Genomic DNA, 22,446 nt, shown 5'->3' on the forward strand with positions numbered 1-22,446 from the left:
CTTTCCCCTACTTCCCCTTTTCTATATACCGGAAAAATTCAACTTTCACAAATTATTATGTTGGCCAAAGTCTTAGCCGTGTCTCTAATAAAACTTGTGTAAATTCTGTTGTTGTTGTTGTTTTACAACGACAGTTTTGGTAAATGAGCTTCCAGAACTTTATCTGCAACTTTATTTCTTACAATTTAAGTTGAAAGTGTCTTTCTGACAGATGTCTTTCTTTATCACAGAGGCTTTTTCGTCATCATATAGAAAAACCGTTAAACATCTAACTTCTTTACACTGACAGAAAGGGGAGTTTTACTCGTCTGTATGTGGCCTGCCATGTAAAATGATTCTGACACCTCTGGTCTAATGCACAGATTGCAAAGACATACTAAACATTTATTTAGCAATAAGAAGAATATGAATATGAAATAACAATGGTAAGGAGGTCTGTGTACAGAAATGGTTAGGATTCCTAAACAGTTCATGTAATGAATGTCTGCACTTCAATCACATCTTGCTTGTTTGATTTAAATTCCACTGCCATGGTGGACAAAAGCAAAATTACAGAAACTGTATCACTGTCCAAATATTTGCAAACTGGAGCTTATCTAAGGAGGCAGAGTACCCCCTCAACACATGTACGGGCAATTTAGAATCATCAATTAGTCCAACTGTGCATGTCTTTGGACTGTGAAAGGAAGCAACAAAGGGCAAAAGACAACCTGCACAAACTTCACAGGAAAAGCTCAGCCTGTACTGCTATGAGGCAGAAGTGCTAATCACCACAAAGAGTTTAAATTCCCCAAAACCTCTTTTTAAAAAACAGGTCTGGGTAGTGTTCATTTTCCTATCCAGGTAATCACCTGGAGATTTATATTCTTCCCTCGACCCTGTCACGATTTGTTTAATTGTCAAGTCTCAATATAACTTGTCTTTTGGGTATCAATTTACTTTTTTTTTTTTAATTTTAGGTTTTGTTTTGTGTCAGAAAGTAAAATAGATTCTGATACGGAACTAACGTACTCTCTCTTCCCTTTCCTCCTTCTTGGCTGCCTGCTCGGCTGCCGTACAATTTCCTGCTGTATTTGTGATTCAAGTCCCTGCGGTAAACCATCTAGATTTCTATCTTCCTTATTTTCCAGATGTCTTTTTAAATGCTTTAAACATTTACTTTAACTGTTAAAATCTCACCAGCTCTTTGCTCTGAACCTGCTTCTGCTCCCTCTCTTCACACCACATTTTGTTTCACACCTAATGGAGTACATCCCCAAAGTATTTCCAAACGTGTGCACACTGTAAATTTGTACAGCCTTTCAGATCATTTTCAAACGTCGTCCAGAGTATGTTTATTTAGAAACTTCACAACGCTGTGTTGAGACTTCTCAAACAAAAGGCTTTTGGAAACAATGTGATTTAACTCAGTGTCACAAATCCTAATGTGGCCCTGGAGAGGAGTGATCATTTTAAGTGATTTATTTTAAGATTTAATTAAACACAGCAGTGGAAAATGTCCAGTACAAGCACAGCTACAAACAACTTTTTAAATTATACAGAATATGTAAATAAATAAATAAATAAATAAACCCATCTACTTGTCCTACTAGGGATTAAGTTAGGAAACAAGAGGACACACAGATGTTCCTAGGTGTCACTACTACCCCCAGTGAGCATACTGGCTACCACCAATCCCATGAAGATGACAGAAGGACTAGGGTTCAAAATCACTAGGACAATATATTTAAAAAACAAAACAAAAATACAAACAAACCCTGGAGAACAAAAAATAAAAAAAATAATAAATTGAATGGTAATTTATTTTAAATTAAATTCAAGAAAAGTACAAACACTTAAAACATAAATGGATAATAATCTGCACTTGACTGGAATTTCAAAAGGAAAACAAAGAGCAATTCGAATCACTCACAGCATGAATATGCCTTCTCTTATACATAAACACACATGTCGAGTAGGCTAATTACCAAAACATTCAAGTACCCCACAGCTCAAGCAGCTACAGGTTTAGGATTTATGAGGAAGTACTGTACAAATAAAATCAAGCAATGGCTCATCTGGTACTTTGTTGTTTATCTTTTCCTGCTCTTTTTTTTAGGTTGTTTTGTCTTCTACTTCTACTTCTAAACCGCCACACCCAAGTTATCACGGAATCATCTGTCGTGACTCTCAGACCAAAAGAGAACGTTTTAATTTTCATGTAACACACCAGCACCTACTACAGCAAGTGCAAACAACTCAGAAGTGACAAAATCACAAACCATACCATAGTGCACATGCATACCTTGGAGGATTGCACTGAATCACCCTCCAAGGCCTATCACACCATGCATGTCGCATTTCATTTGTTACCCAAGGAATTCACGCTATTCTGAGTAATGTCGACTCCCCGGGGACCTTGGAATTGCCATACACTACACTCTGAGATAATCATTTTCAGGGTGAAATGGGCATGCGAGTATTATTCTAAGCCTTGGCTTGTAGGGTCAGGTTAGCCATGGATTTGTGTTCAGTTCAGGGTAGGCGTTGAAGCGTGAACCGATGTCGGGTCTGTTGGATAACAGCGACCTCTGCTGGCAACGGATTGCAGTTACAGACAGGCGTTGTAAATTCATGTCAGGCAAAGTATCGTGCGTGCTTAGAAACTTTAAACAACATGACGCACATGTGAAAAGCTACATTTATGACATTTGCTTTCAGTTCTAAGAATTTCCTTAATCGGAATTTGTGTTTGTTTTCCAATAATTTCCTTCCTGAAGTCTTCCTGTGAGAAGAAGGACAGGAAAACTTGGGAGCCGAGGTCCTGAATAAAGATTTACTCTTATCAGAACAGAACAGAAACCAAAAACATGTTTGTTAGTCACCATATCTGTGACCTCAGACACCAATGCGGCACCAGCTTAGTCCTGTGATACCGTAAGTGTTTCTTAACATAGTCCTAAAGTAAAGCCTATCAGTGATGCTTAGCTGTAAGTCCTCTATAACACCACTTGACACATTTCTACAACTTGATGAGTGACTCAGAAAAGAACCCAGACATAAACAAAACATGAGTGCATGCAGATGGTTTACCAAAGGACAAACCTAGTTGTTAGATCAGGGATTATGTAAATTCTGTCTTAAGCCACAGATTTAGTAAGCTTCATTATAATTATAGTAGCCTAAGACAGACAGAACAACATATGAACCATAAACAGTGGAAAGTACCATCTCCTTCTACAGTGTTAAATATTTGTGTAGACACTGCAGATCAAAACAGTTAAAACCATGTGGCTGTAAATCAGAGCCCACAACAACATAGTGTGTCAGTGGCTGAAAGGGCGTGTTTTCCTAGAATGAAACTGCAACAACAGGGTTTGGTCAGCAGAGTGTGGCCAAAAGACTGAGACCACTACTGTGAGAGCCAAGTTCAGAGTCAAGTGTTACACTATAATGGATGCTGTGTTATCTCATATTTGGAGACAGGATGAGAGAAGCATAAACAACACTAGGTTTCCATGGAGTTTCTGGACTTCAATTAGTTAATCTGAAAGAAAATCTTACAACCTTATCGGACTCCACCCAAATTCCCATTTGTTTTTGTCTATGCACATACACTGTAGTGCCCCCCTTCCCCCAAAAAAATCTCTTTACATAAGCAGGATGTACTCTGTGCAGTCATTAAGAACGCTGAGACTAGATCTAGGTAAAAGACAGCTTAAGCTCAAGATCCTTGCTTTGTCATCTGCCCTCTTGTCATGCTGAAAGTTATTTACTGAGTACTCTGGCTGATTAAAACACAGCCTGCTAAGATTAAATAATAATATCTTACCTAATAGGATGACTCCTAGTGAACAGTAAATTGTCACACTCTTTTTATGATGAAGAAATCATTACAAGACATTAGCAGGTTTTCTTATCTCTTTAAATATTTTGTGAATAATGAAATAAATAATACTTTTCATATAAAAAAAACTTTTTTTTTTAAACATTCGGGATTAAATAATTTAATACCGTACCAAAATACATGTGTGTAAGGCAACATGATGACACAAGCTGTAAAGAGACATTATGTTAAATTCATAGAATTAAAGCAACACAAGGCACAGCTTACTACATTCTGGTGTAAATAAAGTTTTAAGTGGTTTATTAGCTACATTATTGCTCTATAACACTCTTTATCAAGGGACTAAAGCAATAATTCAGGTAAGGAATCTGACTCCATCTCAGGCTACTGAGGCCAACTCTGTGTTCTTTAGAGGTTTTCTCTACAAGGTGATTGCAATAATTCATTTTAACAAAATATTATGTGCACAATATTATGGGGGCAGCAGCACTTGCTTAGGCTGCTGCCCCCGCGACCCGGCCTCGGATAAAGATGGATGGATTATGTGCACTATTTTATTTGTATTATAGTATAGGTCATGAAAAAAAGAAAAAAAGAAAAGTGCTATCAGTGCTATAATACTGTGTACAAAAATAAGATTTTTTTTTTTTCCCTTATGGAGGTACTCCATCTTTAACATCCTTTCCAGTATAATAATACGCCTCCTCTGCACTTCCCCAAACCGTCTCAGCCGAGCTGTCCATCTGATCGACTCATTTCTAATCCCAACAAAACAAAATCCCTACCACCTCCAGCTCGGCCTCCTGTCTTTTTTGTCACTGCCGCCGTCTTCAAACCGTACATCATAACAGGTCTCACTGCCATCTTGTAAACTTTCCCTTTCACTCTCGCTGTTATCCTTCTGTCACAAATCACCCCGACAATCGTTTCCATCCGCTCCACACTACATGCACTTGCTTCTTCTCCTCGTTTATGCATTACCCCTGCTGTGGATGAGCAATGCCAACTCATCCACCTTCACTATCCCTACTCTGCGCCGCGTCAGGAAAACACATACCCAATTTCAGTGAGTATGTGTTAAAAATTATAACACTACAAATAGGCCAACTTTTTGCATGTTTTGGAGTATTTTTGACATAACTGCTTTTAAATACTGAGAGAAGCCATTTCCCAATATGCAAAGCCAAATATTTTCATTGTGCATTTTTAAGATACCTTTCTGAGCACTGAGGCAAAAAGAAGGTGGAGACACATTCCTAAATTATCGGGTCAGCAGTGCAATGTCAAAACAGATAATTTACATTTTTTGGTTCTATATGGACCAGAGTGGAAAGAGCTCTCTTCCCTTCAGTTTGTATAAGACTTACAATTAAGCAGACTTACTGTTTAAAGATTGTCTGTGGCCCTTTGACTGGAAGCTTTCCCACTTACACTCATAGTTTAATAGTGTTGTTGACTTGAGATATACATTCATGTAAAGAGGAATTACCTCTGATTACTTTCTGTGCCTTCCATTTCATTGATTGTGTTAAAAGGAAGAAAGGTACTCAGCTAAAGTGTTTTATGTAAGATGCTCCGATGTTTTCAATCACCATTGGAGACCATTCAAGCTGTGCACTGCTGACCGGTTGTACTGCTTTCTTTTTTCTTTCTTTCCCCTTCCTGTTCAAGCCCCTCTTTGAAACAATAAAGGTTTTTCACAGCAGAAATGTTTCTGTGTTAGGTTCCGCTAAAGGCTTGACATGGATTTCCGTTAGTGCTGCATGAGTACAGAGGGCCTGACATTTTGACACTGCAAATTAAAAGTAGCGAGTAACAGAGAGTCAGTTCAAAAAGAAATTATTGCTACAAGCAGCGTGATCCATGTCATCTCTGGAATAAGAGCTGGTGCAGCGTTCCAGTTGTCAGGTGTATTGCTTTTTGAGCACTTTTTTGGGTCTTGGTTCTCTATGAGCTCGTATGTTCCCACCACTTTGATGTAGTCTTTCTCTTCTGAAATACATCTGTACGTGCCATACTTCTCCTGTGACATGGAAGGAATGAGGTGCAGACAGTTGGTAAGCATCTGCAAACAAGGACTCTTTTGGCCTTTTTGCTCCCATGTATACTCAGCGTGGTAGGAGTCTATGGGACAGGACAGATAGAAAGGCACACCCTGGGGGACTGAATGAACTGTCCTCAAATGCACTGATGATAGTGGAGGTATCTCACGTTTGGTCCGGTTTCTTGGCTCTTGGAGAAAAGAAAGAAAGGGGGGAAAAGGGAAAGAGAGCGATCAGAGAGATCAGACTAAATTTGTTCCTGGAGTCTACAGCAAGATGAATAAATGTCTCATCATTACCTTTAACTGTTAAACTGCATACGTTTGTTTTCCCATCCACGATATTCTGAATGCTCCTGCTGCAAAGACGAATAAAACACGTTTCAGTGAGTGATGTTTCTGCAAGATTTTTTCCCTCTTTGATTATCTGATTCATTTCTACAGCTGTTTCAGGTATTGTGCAAAACATAATAAAATGTGCCAGAGGGTCTTGGTAAGACTGCTGCTCGCACTTACGGGACAGTCGAGGTGCATCCATCGTTAGTCCAGGCACAGTATGGATCCCGGGCCAGAACACATTCTTCGCAAGACTTGCTGTACTCCTGACAACTCTGAAGGTTCACTGCAGTTATTCTCTCAGCAGACCCCACAATTAATGTTTTCTGAGCAAAGGAAGACAAAAATCTAAATTTACTTTAAACCTGAATGAAAAGATTTTCTTTTTGGGGAAATTGTAGACTCTATAGCCTGCTTATTGATAGATTTGGCTTTTCCTGGCGCAAGACAACTAATGCACACGAGGTGTTTGTCAGCTGAAAATAGCTGCATGTGAAGCACAAAAGCAATGACCTGACAGATAAAATGCGACGCTCTGCAAAAAGAAATAGCAACATCATGTTTCACTGAAGGTGGGCGCAGCTGAGAGAAACACTGATGCCAGAACGGCAAAGCACAGTGCTCTGCACTTAGTATGGCATTTTAAATGAACCCTACCTTTTTAGAGTCAAGCTTCATTGACTGTATGATTGAAGAGTTGGAGAGCTGCGTTTCAGATATGATAAAAGGTTCTGACCCAGACTCCAAGACTTTATGGATCTTCCCGGAATCTGTTGGAACAGGAATTTGATATTGTGTTATTTTTTGCAAGTGATATATCTGGCTAGGTATTTTTAGCTTATTGTTCCTAACAGATATTACAGACAATGCATTCTTAAAATGTAAGACAATTGAAAGGCAGCGAAGGCACTAATGACAAAACAAGATCCCAAGGACCCTGTGCTGTTGAACAATGACATACCAGTAGCTAGAAGCAGAATGTTATAAAATCTTTGGTCTGCAGCCTGAACTCTGTCCACGACTATCTTGGTGTAGTTGTTGGTGCTTATATAAAAAGGATCTGAGTCAACCCAGTCGGCCATTTCTGAGTGATCCTTCACAATATTGACTGTGTGACGTGGCAAAGCCTTGCTGTTCGTGGAACACTGAAAAATAAATGCAAAAATAGTCTGTATACTGCATGAAAGGCAAAAAAAAAAATAGTCCAAAAACAAAGCACAGACAAACTTTTCCACATCGTAAATTACAGGGGTGGTTTTATTTACAAAATATAGCAACATGAACAGAGAAAGGACCGCGGTCGGTGTCAGCCCCTTTTTGAAACTTGCATTATGGTTGTGCCACAATGAGGGGAAACTGCAAATACAAAGGGCCTTCATTTGTTCCATTTAATCTCAGTGGATGTCAAATAAATAACCACAGTCTCTATGATGGAAACAATGAATGTGATGAAACAGTCCATGCACACAGCTGTTTCCATGTCTTTTTTTTTTTTTTTTTTAAAACCACAGGTCGTACTCATGCACATGATATAGAATAAACTGCTTAGACTGCATGTGAGCAAAACGAAAGTAGAAATGTAAAAATAAAACAATTTAGAGGAAGTTGTCTGTAAATTCTGTTTCTGTAAAGTAACATAGCAACATAATAAAGTTCTTACCGTTCCTGGCCTTGGTGTGGGAAGGTTGTCGTTGTAGCCCTTGAATTTGGAGTTCTCAAATATATTTTCAATCATTTTTATTGTATAGATGCAGACTGCTGTAGAATTCCTAGAGTGGATATAAGAAAGAAAGATTGCCAGAGCGTTCATCATAGGTTTAAATCATCTGTGAATTTGTTATTGCCTCAGCTCATGGGAGTGGAAGAAGGGCAACTCCCTTGAAAATGAGGACAAACAGTTGACCAACAGTCTAACATCATGTGTTTTTGGAGCTACAGTCCTAAGATACAAGGAATGGAAAGTCATGTTGCTAAAGCAATACTACCCATCTTGATGTTTTGCTTTTGATTGTGGTGTCACTGTCATGTTTGCATGTTGCTTAGATATTAAAAATGAAGCATCTAACCAGTTGCTCGTGAAGAGGGCATAGACCCTGGTGTCTTGCCAGTTGTCTGCGTGCATCACATAAACATCTTGGAGGCGGTTAAAATACAGCGACTCCTTTGGAATTCCACACACAAGACGGGCCTTGAGAAAAGATGTCCACATGTTCTGGAAGAATCGTTTTGATCCACCTTCATCCACCTGAAATATGATACCGACAGGAGGAAACTCATTAATTCTGCTTCGGCTGAAGGTTATTCGATACAGTTTCCATTACGTTGAGCTGTATTAGAAATGTGAAACGAGAACACCTGAACACTTTTAGGGCAAGTCTCGTTTTGCACAGATGTCAAGCGAGGATCCCGAAAACAACATTTTAGCAAAATGAAAGCTTTTCGCGCTGGTTAATGTAAAGTAGATGAAGTCCAATTTTTTGGTATTGGTGGTGGGTCAAAGGTTTGTTTGCTTTTGCTTTGTTGTGCAAATGAATATTTTCTTGTGATGGTTTTAAACTAACATGACTAATGCAACATCCTGATATAAGAGGAAATACTGGGTGAGCATAACTACTGCTTCCATAAAAACATAAAGCCTAACATCAACATCAAGCACCTCTGAGCTGACAGACTTTAGTATCTTGTTTCCTCTTTATGGAAAATTATGCAGATTATTACGGTAAAGAAACATGGCAAACCATCACAAAACAATATTAGAATTATTCACAATTGCTGCCTTTAATTTAGATTCAGTACAGCAGGCGGTGGTAAGCTGAGTTTTTAAGCTCATCTCACAGGTTTTGTGTTTTTTTTAAGCTGTGTCATTTTAGGCAACTGTACTGTTGATGTGTCCAAAAAAACAAAAAAAAAAACTGAACTGACTGACTCAACCTTCCCTGTGCTGTGCTATTATCACACCCTCTCACACATACTGAGCCAATAATGCCTCTCCTTTATTTTAATGGGCATGATCACATTTTGCCATTCATTATGAATATTGTTGTTCTAAAGCTTACAACATTATTACAACATTTTCCAACTGTGTGGCAAGTGAACTGAAACCCACTTCAAATTTGCTTCAAGTACTTTGGTATTGGACATACTCTGTCAGTGGCAGAGCCTTGTACTCATGCCAAACGCATTCGCAAAACTTTATCCAATTGTAGATCAAATTAGACTGAAGGCCAAGTTCAAAGGTGGGTGTGGTCCATCCTATGAGGACTGGGCACAAAGGGTCCCAGAATGAAGGGGCACAATCCACCTTCCAAAATGCTTGAAAAAGGTTTGCTTATGTAGTCACAGCAAGACTTTTGATTGTTCCTAATTCTTGAAAGTGAGATGAAGATGTTTTAGAGAATTTATCTGTACGCAAAGTTGAGTTTCATCGATGTTAGCTCAGCTTTTTTCACCATACCTTACAAACTCTGGCAATCCTAGATATCAGTGGGTCAGCCTCTCGGTTGTGGTCTGAGTTCTTCTCACGGAAAAAGACATAAATTTTCTCATTGTCTGGGTCGTCCTTCCGCTGCACCCATGACGCAGAGACGAATGTGGGCTCTGTGAAAACATGATAAAAAGATTTAAAAAAAAAAAAAAAAAAAAAGTGTTTACAGTGTAGCGCGAACTGAAAAACCCCCAAAACAAAACAGAAAGCCTGCCACATCAAACTTGAACCAAAGCATAATTACCCTACAATGAGGTGAGGAGTGAACAAGACAAACTTTTAAGTCAAACATATTCTGATTATACGACACCAATGTATTAAATTACAGTAGTTTTCCTCCATTATAAAATAAGAGCAGGTATTTATTTACCTGAGACCCAGCTGTCATACATCCAGACATTAGTCCTGTGGCCAGCTTGTCTTCTGAACTGCAATGTACTTCCATCAGCATCCAAAGGTGCTGCTGCATACAGATCCCCTTCTAAAAATAGCCGATACACCAAATTGACAGGGGCAAAAATGTTGAATTTTTGAATAATCAGTTACATTAATCTGCACACTGATAATTAAAACCTTGAAAACATGGTAACTACAAAAGCGGCGCGTAACATACCTACTGTGAGCGATAGGGAGTTCTGTGTGTAGATAAATGGAGAGATTCCTGTCCCGTCACGACTATCGAATATTTCAAGAGACTGATTGTTCACTGAAGGGCGCTGCAGGGTCACAGAGAGTCAACAGAACACAGTGATATTACTTCAAGAGAACTGTGATGGGAAACCACAAAACACCAGACACCCAGCACCTAGCACCTTCATTAAATTATAGAGGGCGCCCAATTAAAGTTTAACAAGAAGCACCAGAGCTCCACTCCTTAATTGGCTTTTCTCTGCTGCTAGTTTATGGAAACTAGTTTAGTTTCCATTAACTTGTCACAGAAGTGCAGAAAGTCACACACTTTTAGTCTACGGTTTAACACATTTAACACTTTTTAGAATCACTCACAAGTTGCCAGCACTCTGGTTTCTGTCCGTTCGTCCCGCAGACAAACAGGTTGTTCTGAAACTTCTCAATGACAGTGATAACATTTTCACAGGGGTCCTATGACACAGAGAGAACTTTGTTATGGAAACCGATTCTATATTTCATTTTCACAATGCATTTATTAGCACATCTCTGATCATTCTGTAATCACCGACCTCTTGGCATTCCTCTTGCCCCGTTGCATTCAGATGAAATTTCTGTCAACACATTGATTGTAGACAGATTAGCCATAACTTTAGCAACATTTCAAAAACATAAGAAGCATCTGAAACAATCACTAAGAAACTAATTACAACACTGTCTACTGAAATAGCTGTCTGATAGATTAATAAAAGGATAGACTAAAACCAGTTCCCTTAATTCAAATGTCTTCTTGATTCCCTTCAGCTTCTCTTCCCACAGCACGACATCCATTAGTGATATCAATGATAAGACCCATTTCTTCTCTTATGGTCAAGAATCATTTACTTATTAAAAATTTAACATTAAGATTAAAAAAAAAAAAGTCATACTGAAATTTCTGGTTTATTACATGTTCTATTCTTAATGATTCTGTCGGTGCCATGAGCTCAGCACCTGGACCTCTTAATGAGCACTTTGAGGCTACAGTACAAGGTCTTGTATGGCAGACAGACGCTTATTAGGACTGTCACAACCATCTGTTGGTTTTAATGGCTACTGCTTAACCCCACAGGAATTGAGGAAAAAAAGAAACACCATCAACAACATAATAAGAAAACATAAATAAAGAACATCGTTAGTTTACGATTTGTTGCTCCAACCCACCTCTATGACGTGGAAGTCGTCCACATTGAGTTTCAATATAAAATCATTGCCTCCCAGGTACAGTTCATCTGAGCCCTCCTCATAGAACAACACACTGTGGTTCTGATTAATTTGGTATTCAAGCCCAACGCTTATATCTGGAGGGTGAAAAAGCATCTCATAATCACGCTTTAATCAGGAATTACGGCATTCTGCACTTACATCAAAACACGAGAAGATGAATCGGATTTGTCCTTGCAGTGTTTTTGACTAAAGTGAATAGGAAACACACACTAGAGCTTTCGTAATGTAATACTGCCACTGCGTCGATGTTAACGCAACCTACCTTTGCTTAGAAGTCGAGGAGTATTTTTGGACCCGAGAGTCGGTGTATCCTTCAAACCAGCAGAAAGAGCTGGCTGTAAATGCCCGACAAGCCAAAATAAAGAGAAAAGAAAACGCTTCATATTGCGCCTTAGCTGCTGAGCTGCACTACAATCCCTTTGCACCCTCAAAATCAATCTGCTCTACTCGCTCCATCCTCTTGACTATAAAAGCCTCGTGGGCGTGGCATGCTGTTCTGCCTTATATAAAACACAAGTCTTAGAAATATATGGATTGTTTCTTGTGTTAATTTAATATAAACATTTCTTCTTTATTCGTGGGGTTTGCGTCACCTATCATATTAAAAACCTCGTATAGATGACGTTATTTATTGCACTGGGCTGAGCCTGTAGCCCGAAAAAAAAAGTCGATTGGATAGTGATAGTCTTATACTGCAAGATCAGACTGACTGTAATCCTTTTAACACCGACTGCTTCACTATTAAATCCTTTCGTAAATCGACCTTACTGGAAGCGAAATTCTGGACACCCTTTAGGTCCATTGTTTTAAATGAACCTTCTTCCTCGTTACAAGATAAATAATGTCGAGGAAAAAATCTATCACCAAAAGTCATTTATTTATATCACGTTTGAATGAAGTTTCTACGAGGATTACAGGTCTGTGGCATTGTAAATGCTGTTCAGGTAGTTTACCTGCAAGCAGCTCCCCTGCTTTGAAGCACAGTCAGCTACGCGGGTCTAATGGCGTTCTCACGAGATCAAGATGTGAGATATGTTAACAACTTCTTTTTTATGGAGAAAGGAGAAAAATTGCCACAAACAGAACACCAATGCGTTCCCAGGCCAGCCGAGAGATATAATATGGAACACCTCACCAAGGAGGCGCCCAGGAGTCCTTGTCCCTTGTCAGATGCTCAAACCATCTCAACTGGCTCCTTTTGATGTGATGGAGCAGCGGCTGTAGTCTGAGCCCCTCCCGGATGGCAGGGGATCTCTAATGCTGGGCTTACACTGTTTTGAGCCGATTTTTGAGTTGTGCGACCGTTTTGGTGATCGGCCCAATTTTGGCCTTCATCGTGCAGTATACGTGGGGTAACGAGAAGCGATTAACACCTCACGACCAGCTCCCGATCATCAATCGCTTGGTCGTGAGGATTTCAAACACGACCGTCGTGAGGGTGTCGCCGCAGCCGCTCACACTGCGCACGCGCAAACACATAAACGTCGGTGAAAAAGTGCAGTGCAGCGTGTGAACTGGACACAAGCGATGGAGGCACAACTTGTAGAACTTTGGCAAGCTCATCCGAGCCTTTTTTTGATGTGGCCTCACAAAATCATCACGACCACAACAACCGTGAAAATAGTTTTATTTACATTGCTGCTCAATCACAGCTGCCTGATCAATGTTTTTCATTAGCAATTTATCAAAGGTGATGATGGTGGTGTGTGTGTGTCTGTGTGAGAGAAAGAGTGAATGAATAGTGGCATTGTAAAGCACTTTGGGTGCTTTGAAAAGCGCTATATAAATCCAATCCATTATTATTATTATTATTAAAGACAGAGAGGGAGAGCGAGCGACAGAATTTCTGTTATAACCTTCATTTTATGGACGCACAGTGTGAGCAATCGGGTCGCATCAGAGCATCGGACCGTGTAGTGTGAGACCCTGAATCGTGACCTACGAACTTCTAACCTCTGCGAGTCAATCGTTTGAGCAGGAGCTGCAAAAATCACACCCCTGTGCGATTTTTTCAGTCGCGCGATTCAGCTCCTGCTCAAACTGTACGATTGACTCGCAGGGGTTAGAAGTTCATAGGTCACGATGCAGGGTCTCACACTACATGGCCCGATGCTCTGATGCGACCCGATTGCTCACACTGTGCGTCCATAAAATGAAGGTTATAACAGAAATTCTGTCGCTCGCTCTCCCTCTCTGTCTTTCACTCACACAGACACGCACACCACCACCATCAACTTTGCTAAATTGCTAATGAAAAACATTGATCAGGCAGCTGTGATTGAGCAGTAGTGTAAATCCAACTATTTTCACGGTTGTTGTGGTCGTGATAATTTTGTGAGGCCACACCGAAAAGGCTCGGATGAGCTTTCCAAAGTTCTACTAATTGTGCCTCCATCGCTTGTGTCCAGATCACACGCTACACTGCTGTGCTGCGCCGTCTTTTTCGCTGACATTTGTGTTTGCGCGTGCGCAGTGTGAGCGGCTGCGGTGACACCGAGGTGTTAATCGCCTCTCGTTACCCCACGTATACTACACGATGCACGACGCACGATGAAGGCCAAAATCGGGCCGATCGCCAAAACGGTCGCACGACTCAAAAATCGGCTCAAAATGGGCCAAAAATCGCACAGTGAGGCCAGCCACCCTTTGGAGGAAGCCCATTTCCAGCGCTTTTATCCGCGATCTCGTTCTTTCGGTCACTACCCAAATATAAATAGTAAAGACATCAGGATAGATAGCAAAAATAAAAGATATACAGTCTAGAGGAACATATACAAACTAAAGTAATATATACAAAACAACCACTTTGCTTACAAGCAAAGTGGTTGGAAGCACTTCAAAGGGACTTATGCGAGTGGCCTGAGTGATGAGGGTTACTCAGACCAGATTGGTGAGGTGGGCAGCGGTGGGTGTGGGGAGTGTTTGTTTATAGTCACAATGGCCCACCGGGAAAAGCTGTTAGTCAGTCTGGAGGTGTGGAATCTGAGTGACCTGAGGCGGTGACCAGAGGGCAGCGGGTCACACAGGTGGTATGCAGGGTGCAAGGGGTACCCTGTGATGGGTCTGGTTTTTCTGAGACAGGTGGAAATGATAATGGCCTATAGGGGTCGCAGAGGGCAGCCAATAATTTTTTTGGGTGGTGTTGACTACCCTCTGTGCAGGCTTCCTGTAAGCAGTAGTGGCCCCTGCATACCAAACACCCAGGCAGTAGGAGAACACTACTCCTTATATTTTAATGTTAAATCAAATACTTGCTGGGACCAACAGAGGTAGTAGATAGTGCAGTGGTAAGCAAGGTTTTATACGGAAACTGATTGGTTGATGTTCACTTTTTAGAGGTACATTTTAAAAAGTTTTTTCTGCCTTTGCAAACTACACCTCTACCACCATCTCTGCAGAATTACCCCACACATTTTAATTAGGTGGTCCTTTTTGGAGTCTCTGGGTGGGTTTGCTCTCACTGGTTCCACAGACTAAAAACCAGCAATTAACTTGGAAATGCAAAGGGGAAAGCAAAATATCCTTTTAGAGTTCTTTAAAGTGTAAAAATAAGAAACAATGTAGAAAAATATCAAGAAAAACAAAAGTTACATCTGGCAGATCCTTTGAAACAGGAGAAAGGGCGCAGCAGCATGAAGTTATTTTGGATTAGCCTGTTCATTCCAGTAAAAAACAGAGATAAATTTTTATATACAGTGAAACATGGAAGTACCCTAAATAGTTATTTTTGTATTTAATGTGGCCTAAAAGCTGTTTAAAGAATCATGTGTTTAAGTGTCAGGCAGGTTTTCCAGCTGTGGTATTTCTATATTTGCTTTTCAAGATGACCATGTGTCTTTTTCCAACATAACAACTTGAAGCTGCAGTTTTTTTTCGTTCTATCATTGTGGCTTTTTTTCTGTACCGGAACACAAACAAGATGCTTTATTGCATATGAACACATCCTTTTTTACATTTTCCAAATAAACTTATTTGTCTGAAATTGTAAATCTAACTTGTGGTTCCCTGAAGGGTGTCTCACAATAAAGCCCTGTGTTCAAAATGTCACCAACTCACTCATAGTTTTATTATATTCATATGCACAGAAAGAGGAGTTAGAGATTACACAGAGCATTGAGCTTAACAAGCAACAACATTTATGCCCCTTTCTGCAACGAAGCTCAGTTTTTAATCAGGTGGACAAACCGCACAGAGATCACAACGAGGGCACTGGGAAAACCTTCCACATTTCACTAATATTCACATTTCAGTTACACCCTGAACATTTTTCTCTTTTGTTTTACTGCTGCTTATTGTGTGCATTCATGACTATGTAAATATTTTGCTCAAGTCCTCTTAGCTCTGTAGAGGTTGTCCACAAATGCTGGAGTCTGTGTGATATAAACTGGTCATGCTTGCCGAATGTAGTTACCTTTTTCCTGTTGGTCATTGCAGTCTGGATAATCCACATAATTGTTGCTATAAGCCATTAAGGGACTGCCACACAATTCCTTAGTTGGCCCCATGTGTTCAACACATCAATAGCAAACACATATACACCTTCCAAAGCAACAAACCTGTTCTTTATTGATAATCTCTTACATTTATAATATTTATTTAATAATATTTCTTTAAGAGGAACCACACACAGCCCATAGAGACCTGCATTCACTCAAGGAGGCGTGTCCTGATTAAAATAAAAGAATGGTAAACCAATAAATGTTAATGAACTGGATTTACTGTCATCACAACCCTCCTGTTTCTACTGGATAACCTCTGATGATTGCACCTCTACAGGTTCAGCACCTTAGATTTTAATTACTGATCATCACGCAGGTCACTTCAATATCCCTTAGACCAGGGGTCCCCAATCCCAGTCGACGAGGGCCGGTGTCCCTGCAGGTTTTAGATGTGTCCTTGATCCATCACAGCTGATTTAAATGGATAAATTACCTTCTCAACATGTCTTGAAGTTCTCCAGGGGCCTGGTAATGAACTAATCATGTGATTCAGGTGTGTTAACCCAGGGTGAGATCTAAAACCTGCAGGGACACCGGCCCTCGTGGACTGAGATTGGGGACCCCTGCCTTAGATTGATACCCTGCTATACCATATAAATAAGTTACTCAAATCTAACTTAATCAAACATTTTTTCACTGTATTACATAAAAAATAAAGTAAAAAAATACAGGTTGTAAGGTATGTTTGTGTCTCATAAATGATATATTTGCCGTCTTCTTCGCGTCACAGCACATGACACTGGAACGTTCCGCATAGTTTTTCATACTTTTTAACAGACATATGACTATGAGGTGGCTGAGGTCTAGTGGTTTGTATTTTATTTTTAAAAACAAGACCATAAAAACTGGCATGAATCCCTGTGTGACCGGGGAGTTTTGGTTTAAAGTATTTAAATGAAACATTAAGAAAATGGATTTACTCAGATTTTGGATGCACAATTTACTGCAAATGTGTGTGAATTTGGCACTGAGAACACATTTTGTGCTAAATGTGGCTCTGCTGTGTTCTGTTAGAAGTGTTCATGTTTGGAATTGGGTGGGGCAGATGTTATCAGTAAGTAATCCAGGAGTGTACAACTCCAGGCTTCAAGGCCGGTGTCCTGCAGGTTTTAGACATCACCCTGGGTAAACACACCTGAATCAAATGATTAGTTCATCACCAGGCCTCTGAAGAACTTCAAGACATGTTGAGGAGGTAATTTGGCCATTTAAATCAGCTGTGTTGGATCAAGGACCCTTGAGGCCTGGAGTTGGACACTGTGACAAAGTGGAGAAGCAGTTGTAATTCTCTCCATTTGTCCCATATGTGTTTACCTTTTTTTTGCACATTGTACACATTATTCTGTTTCTATGTATTTGCTATGATTTGCTATTTGTCAAGTAACATTGCTTCACTCACTATCCCGGGTTTGTTTGTGTAAGCGTTTTGTTGCCGGCAAATCAAACATTCTGCAAATTAAGACAAATACTAAGTTATGTTTCTTTATACTTTATTATGTTACAGATTAAGTCATTTGTTCATACTTACTCTGTTTGTCTTTTCAGTCATCATGAGTGTCAGGTGTGGGGAAACGCCCGCTTGGCATTTCCTCATTTTAAAGTCCTGATCATGTCACACATGACATCATCAGGTCAAACCATGTGGAGGGGTTTCTTTTTCCAGAGAGATGCTTCCTTTTGTTTGTGTTAATGTTTAAAGGGATTTGTTGAATGTTTTTCCTTTTGTTAATACTGCCATTTAGTTGTGTAAATGTGCATATTAGAAGTGTGTAGAGGTTTTGTGTTTTTAGATAACCTGAGTAGAGTTTTAGATCCCTCAGTTGAGTGAGTGGTACTGGCTGGGCAATTGGAGGGAAATTGATGGCCCTATTTAAAGCCAGTCTCTACCAGATGCAGGAGAGGGGAGAGGTGAGCTGTGTCACCAGAGCCATGTTATGGTGAGTTTTGTTAAATGAATTGATTTGGGGAAAGTTTTGTTAAGTTATACATTAAATTAAGTTCACTGCAAATAAATTGCTCACCTTGGAAACCCAAAATGTCTGCATAGTCTGCTTCCCTACCACCTTCCTTGACGTTCGAGTGTGACTACTTCACAGACACCCCTGGAATTTTCCAATAAGCCCCGTCCATTGGCCCTTCAATGCGGTAAAGACATCTTCTTTTTTTATTATCTGTTTCTCCTGCTCCTCCTCATCTTTCTCCTTCACCACTGCTTTCTCAACTCAAGATTCATCTGATGAACTGACATCACGGCTCTAACACAAGACAATGTGCATAGATATGCTAATTTTTCCAGATATTGCCGTAATTACTTATTGTCAGCAGATTAGACATGTGATCCTCCCATCTACGGACAGCTGACAATCAGCCGGCTAAACCACAACAACAGCTGGTTAAGCTAACATTATGCAAGCTATAATGTTAGGCTCAAGTGTCCTAAAAGTCACACTTTCCCTATACATAAAAGTTACCCTCTGACAAGCAGTTTGATTACATTCTCACATTGTATGAGAGAACATCACAGAACTGGTTCTAAGAGAGTGTGTTGGAGAACTCACTATGACGTTGACATCTCTCTTTCCCAAGCTGTGTTGCCTGTCTGTTTGTAAGAGGTCCATTATTTCCCCTGTGCCTAGAGACTCAGCTGTGAAAGGCATTACCAAGAATGGCTGATTTTATCCCACATTAAGGATTCTGTTGACATTATGTGGATCCACAACAGTATGAGTACACGAAGAGTTTTTTCTGATGCACTATCAGCTGTTATCAACCCTGCTCTAACTCATTTCCAAGAAGTACTGTTGGCAGAGAATCATGGGCTTATTTGTCTGATTAGAAACATAAAACATACTGCACAGGAAAAACTCCCTTTTAACAGGAAGAAACCTCCGGCAGAACCAGGCTCAGGGAGGGGCGGCCATCTGCTGTGATCACTTGGGGTGAGATAGGGAAGACAGGATAAAGACATGCTGTGGAAGAGAGACAGAGATTAATAACAAGTATGATTCAATGCAGAGAGGTCTGTTAACACATAGTGAGTGAGAAAGGTGACAGAAAAGTCTGGGCTCGGGAGAACCCGAGTGCCCTGGAGGGACTTTCCCTGCCGGATACACGATGGATGGGTGGCAGAGGATCGTGTGCCTGGCGGGACTGTCGATCGAGGACGCTGAAGATATCTACCTATTCGGAACCATGATGATCGGAGCTGGCTTGGCCCTGGCTTATCGGAGAATTAAGAGAGCGGAACCGGCTGTTCAAACCCCCACAAGGCTGCCCGCTGGGATTGGAACGACAGGTGCGACTTCTCAGAAAGGGCTCACTGAAGGCAGCATGGTTAAGAGCTTGGAGGCGCTTACGACTGCAGTGAATGCTCAGAATAACACCTTTGAGCGTATGTATGTTGGATTACATCAGGAAAGAATCAACTCAGAACAACATCTCTGGGCGGAAGCTGGATTACACCTCGGATCAGTTGGCTGCGGTCGTGAGGTCTCAGAATCTGCTATGTGAGCAAAAAAGAGTGACAAGACCACAGAATCGACAGCTAATAACATCACGGAGAAGCTCGCAGCTATTAACGGGAGATTGAGAGACCAGTGTCGGAGTGTTAAAAACAGCTTGAAATTCTCAATTACCATCATAATGCGGCTACCCCTTTGGTGCCAGCTGTGGGCTCAAGGCCGGAGCTCAAGGCTGGAGCTGAACAAAAACTCTCTGATAACGACTGTGTTGAGTCTGTTCCTTCCCATTCCCCTACAAGGCCACCTGGGTTGGCTGGAAGACTGTTTACTTAGCCTGGCAGGGCGAAGGACACTGTCTCAGCTGAACTATGGACACGCACACACATACATATACTGATACTGATAAGCACTCACCAACGCATCACCCTCCCTACCCCGGATCCAACGCCACCTCCAACGCTTACCTCCCCCCATGATGTGGACATCGGGTCAGCTGGAGGCGCAGTCGAAAGATTGCAGCGGTCCCAGATCAGATGTACACACTGGAACTCTTTCCCATGTTGCTTGTCTGTGTTTATTGTGTTATGGTGTGTTGATACCTGTGCATTCCTGTATTATCCTTTTGTGTTGCACATTTCAATGTTTTTTTTTCCTCGCTACCTGGCCTGACCTGTCTCCCCAATGTGATGTTTGTATTGTATGTACGGTCGGCAAGGTCTGTCATCTCGGTTGTGGGCAAAAGACCTGCAACTGACAAATAAAGGCTATCTCATCTCATCTCAAAAGGAAAAACTCAAAGCATCATGGGAGTCCCCCAGCAGCCTATGCCTATTGCAGCATAACTAAGGGAGGATTCAGGGTCACCTGATCCAGCCCTAACTATATGCTTTAGCAAAAAGGAAGGTTTTAAGCCTAATCTTAAAGGTAGAGATAGTGACTGTCTCATGAATCCAAACGGAAGACTGATTCCACAGAAGAGGGGCCTGAAAACTGAAAGCTCTGATTCCCATTCTGCTTTCAAATACTCTAAGAACAACAAGTAAGCCTGCAGTGCGAGAGCAAAGTGCTCTAATGGGGTGATATGGTACTACAAGGTCATTAAGATAAGATGGGGCCTGATTATTTAAGACCTTATGTGAGGAGCAGGATTTTGAATTCATCGATTTTTAGGACTTCCTGATAATAATGAATTACAGTAGTCCAGCCTAGAAGTAATAAATGCGTGAACTAGTTTTTCAGCATCACTCTGAGACAGGATATTTCTAATTTCAGGAAGTTTGCAGATGACACAGCTGTTGCTTATCTTATCTCCAACAAGTCTAGAATAGAATAGAATAGAATAGTCCTTTAATTGTCCCACAAGGGGAAATTTGGCTGCAACAGCAGCAAAAAACCACATATACAAACAGAACAGGACACGGAACCAAAACACACATAGTTTTCACAGAAATAATTTTTTTATATCATTATATCATGGACAATAGTAACAAAAACAAAGTACTGTACAGAGTCTATCTAAAGGAGAGAGATGGAAGAACTTGTTCTTGATCAGTGGGGTGAAGATGAAAGAGATGGTGGTAAATTTTAGGACGGGCTCACATGCCTCATTCCCTCCTTAGAGCAGAAGCTGTGGAGTTGGTGACCACAGTCAACTACCTGTGTACACATATGTCCAACAATTACTCACAAATACAGACAATATTATTAAGCTCACCAATGCTGGTGAGGCTGAAGCAGGATGTCATCGGTGCAGCTCTACTTTCTTTGTCGGATTGTGTGGTTGAAAGCATCCTAAACTCCTCTATGGTTAGAAACTGCGTAAGCCAATAAGAAAGTGCTGCAAAGAGTGGTTTAATCTGCCCCCCCCCCAAAAGAAGGCTGCGTAGCCTCACACCTCTACAACAAGGCTGAGGTGCAGCTTTTTCCATGAGGCTGTGAGGTTAATGAACTTGGAACTAAAAAGAAAGACAGAGAGGGAGAAGAACTCTGCTGATGAAGATGTTCAGACAGGTAGAGATGAACATGAAGGTGTGCGTCATAACTTTATGAGGGTGGCATAGAAATCAAATAGGGTGGCAAAATCAAAGCCTTTTTAAACACATGTGCAGGTGTTACATATGGTTAAATTGATTCAAATGCAGTAAGTATAAACATGTTTCATATAAATATAGTCTGTAAGTTAATTATTTTCTGTAGCCCACATAATTAAACTTTTCAGTTACACTATACATTTTGATTTTCTGTAATGTACAACCTCCATAATAAATACAAACAGCATATCTGTCTGTCTGTCTGTTTACGTACCTATACGTACATATACGTATATGTATGTGTACCTATATGTATGTATACGTGTGTAGATATATGTATAGATATATGTATAGAGATAGATAGATATCATGATTCCGAATTTACTGGCCTGTCATTAAAATTTTCAAACCTTGAAGTCCACTCAACACAAGCTGAAATACAGAATCAACGGGGCTGCAGCTTGTTGCTATGTCAGCTTAATCGCATGCTGGTCATGTGATTTGGAGGTGTGGCACACAGAGTGATAATGACACTCACCTTCATTCCATCTTCAAACTGTTAATGCTATTTTATCTTAATAAATGGCACCATCATATGCAAAATTAGGGTGCCACGTGCCACCCCATTCCACCCCTCTAAATACGCCCCTGGTAATATCTGAATATGTGATCAGTTATAGCTGACTAATTTATGTTAACTGTGCACGCTTACGTGCTCTACCATGCGCATGCACGTGCATAAGCGTCACCTGCGTGTACTTTATGATATAGTACTAAACCTCTGATTAAATGAAAAAATAAATACGGACCTTACATCTAACCCACACTAAACTGTCTAACTCAGAAAGAGAGAGAATGGGAGAGTGAGAACAACCT

The 22,446-nt window shown here is 40.5% G+C and overlaps 1 protein-coding gene across 1 annotated transcript; it reads right to left on the bottom strand.

Moving 5' to 3' along the window:
• Positions 1 to 4,354: 4,354 nt before the first annotated feature.
• sema7a (semaphorin 7A (JohnMiltonHagen blood group)) lies at positions 4,355 to 12,523 on the bottom strand. Its single transcript, XM_080869195.1, has 14 exons — positions 11,843 to 12,523; positions 11,518 to 11,654; positions 10,887 to 10,928; positions 10,693 to 10,788; positions 10,301 to 10,403; positions 10,058 to 10,168; positions 9,658 to 9,800; positions 8,270 to 8,448; positions 7,864 to 7,972; positions 7,165 to 7,348; positions 6,861 to 6,973; positions 6,384 to 6,529; positions 6,168 to 6,226; positions 4,355 to 6,058 (listed from the first exon to the last, which is right to left on the bottom strand). The coding sequence occupies exons 1-14, from the start codon at positions 11,961 to 11,963 to the stop codon at positions 5,655 to 5,657; spliced, it is 1,947 nt and encodes a 648-aa protein (XP_080725321.1). The 5' UTR covers positions 11,964 to 12,523; the 3' UTR covers positions 4,355 to 5,654.
• Between the last annotated feature and the right edge of the window lie 9,923 nt (positions 12,524 to 22,446).

Source organism: Rhamphochromis sp. 'chilingali' (genome assembly GCF_963969265.1).
Source record: "Rhamphochromis sp. 'chilingali' genome assembly, chromosome: 2".
Taxonomy (NCBI): Eukaryota; Metazoa; Chordata; class Actinopteri; order Cichliformes; family Cichlidae; genus Rhamphochromis; species Rhamphochromis sp. 'chilingali'.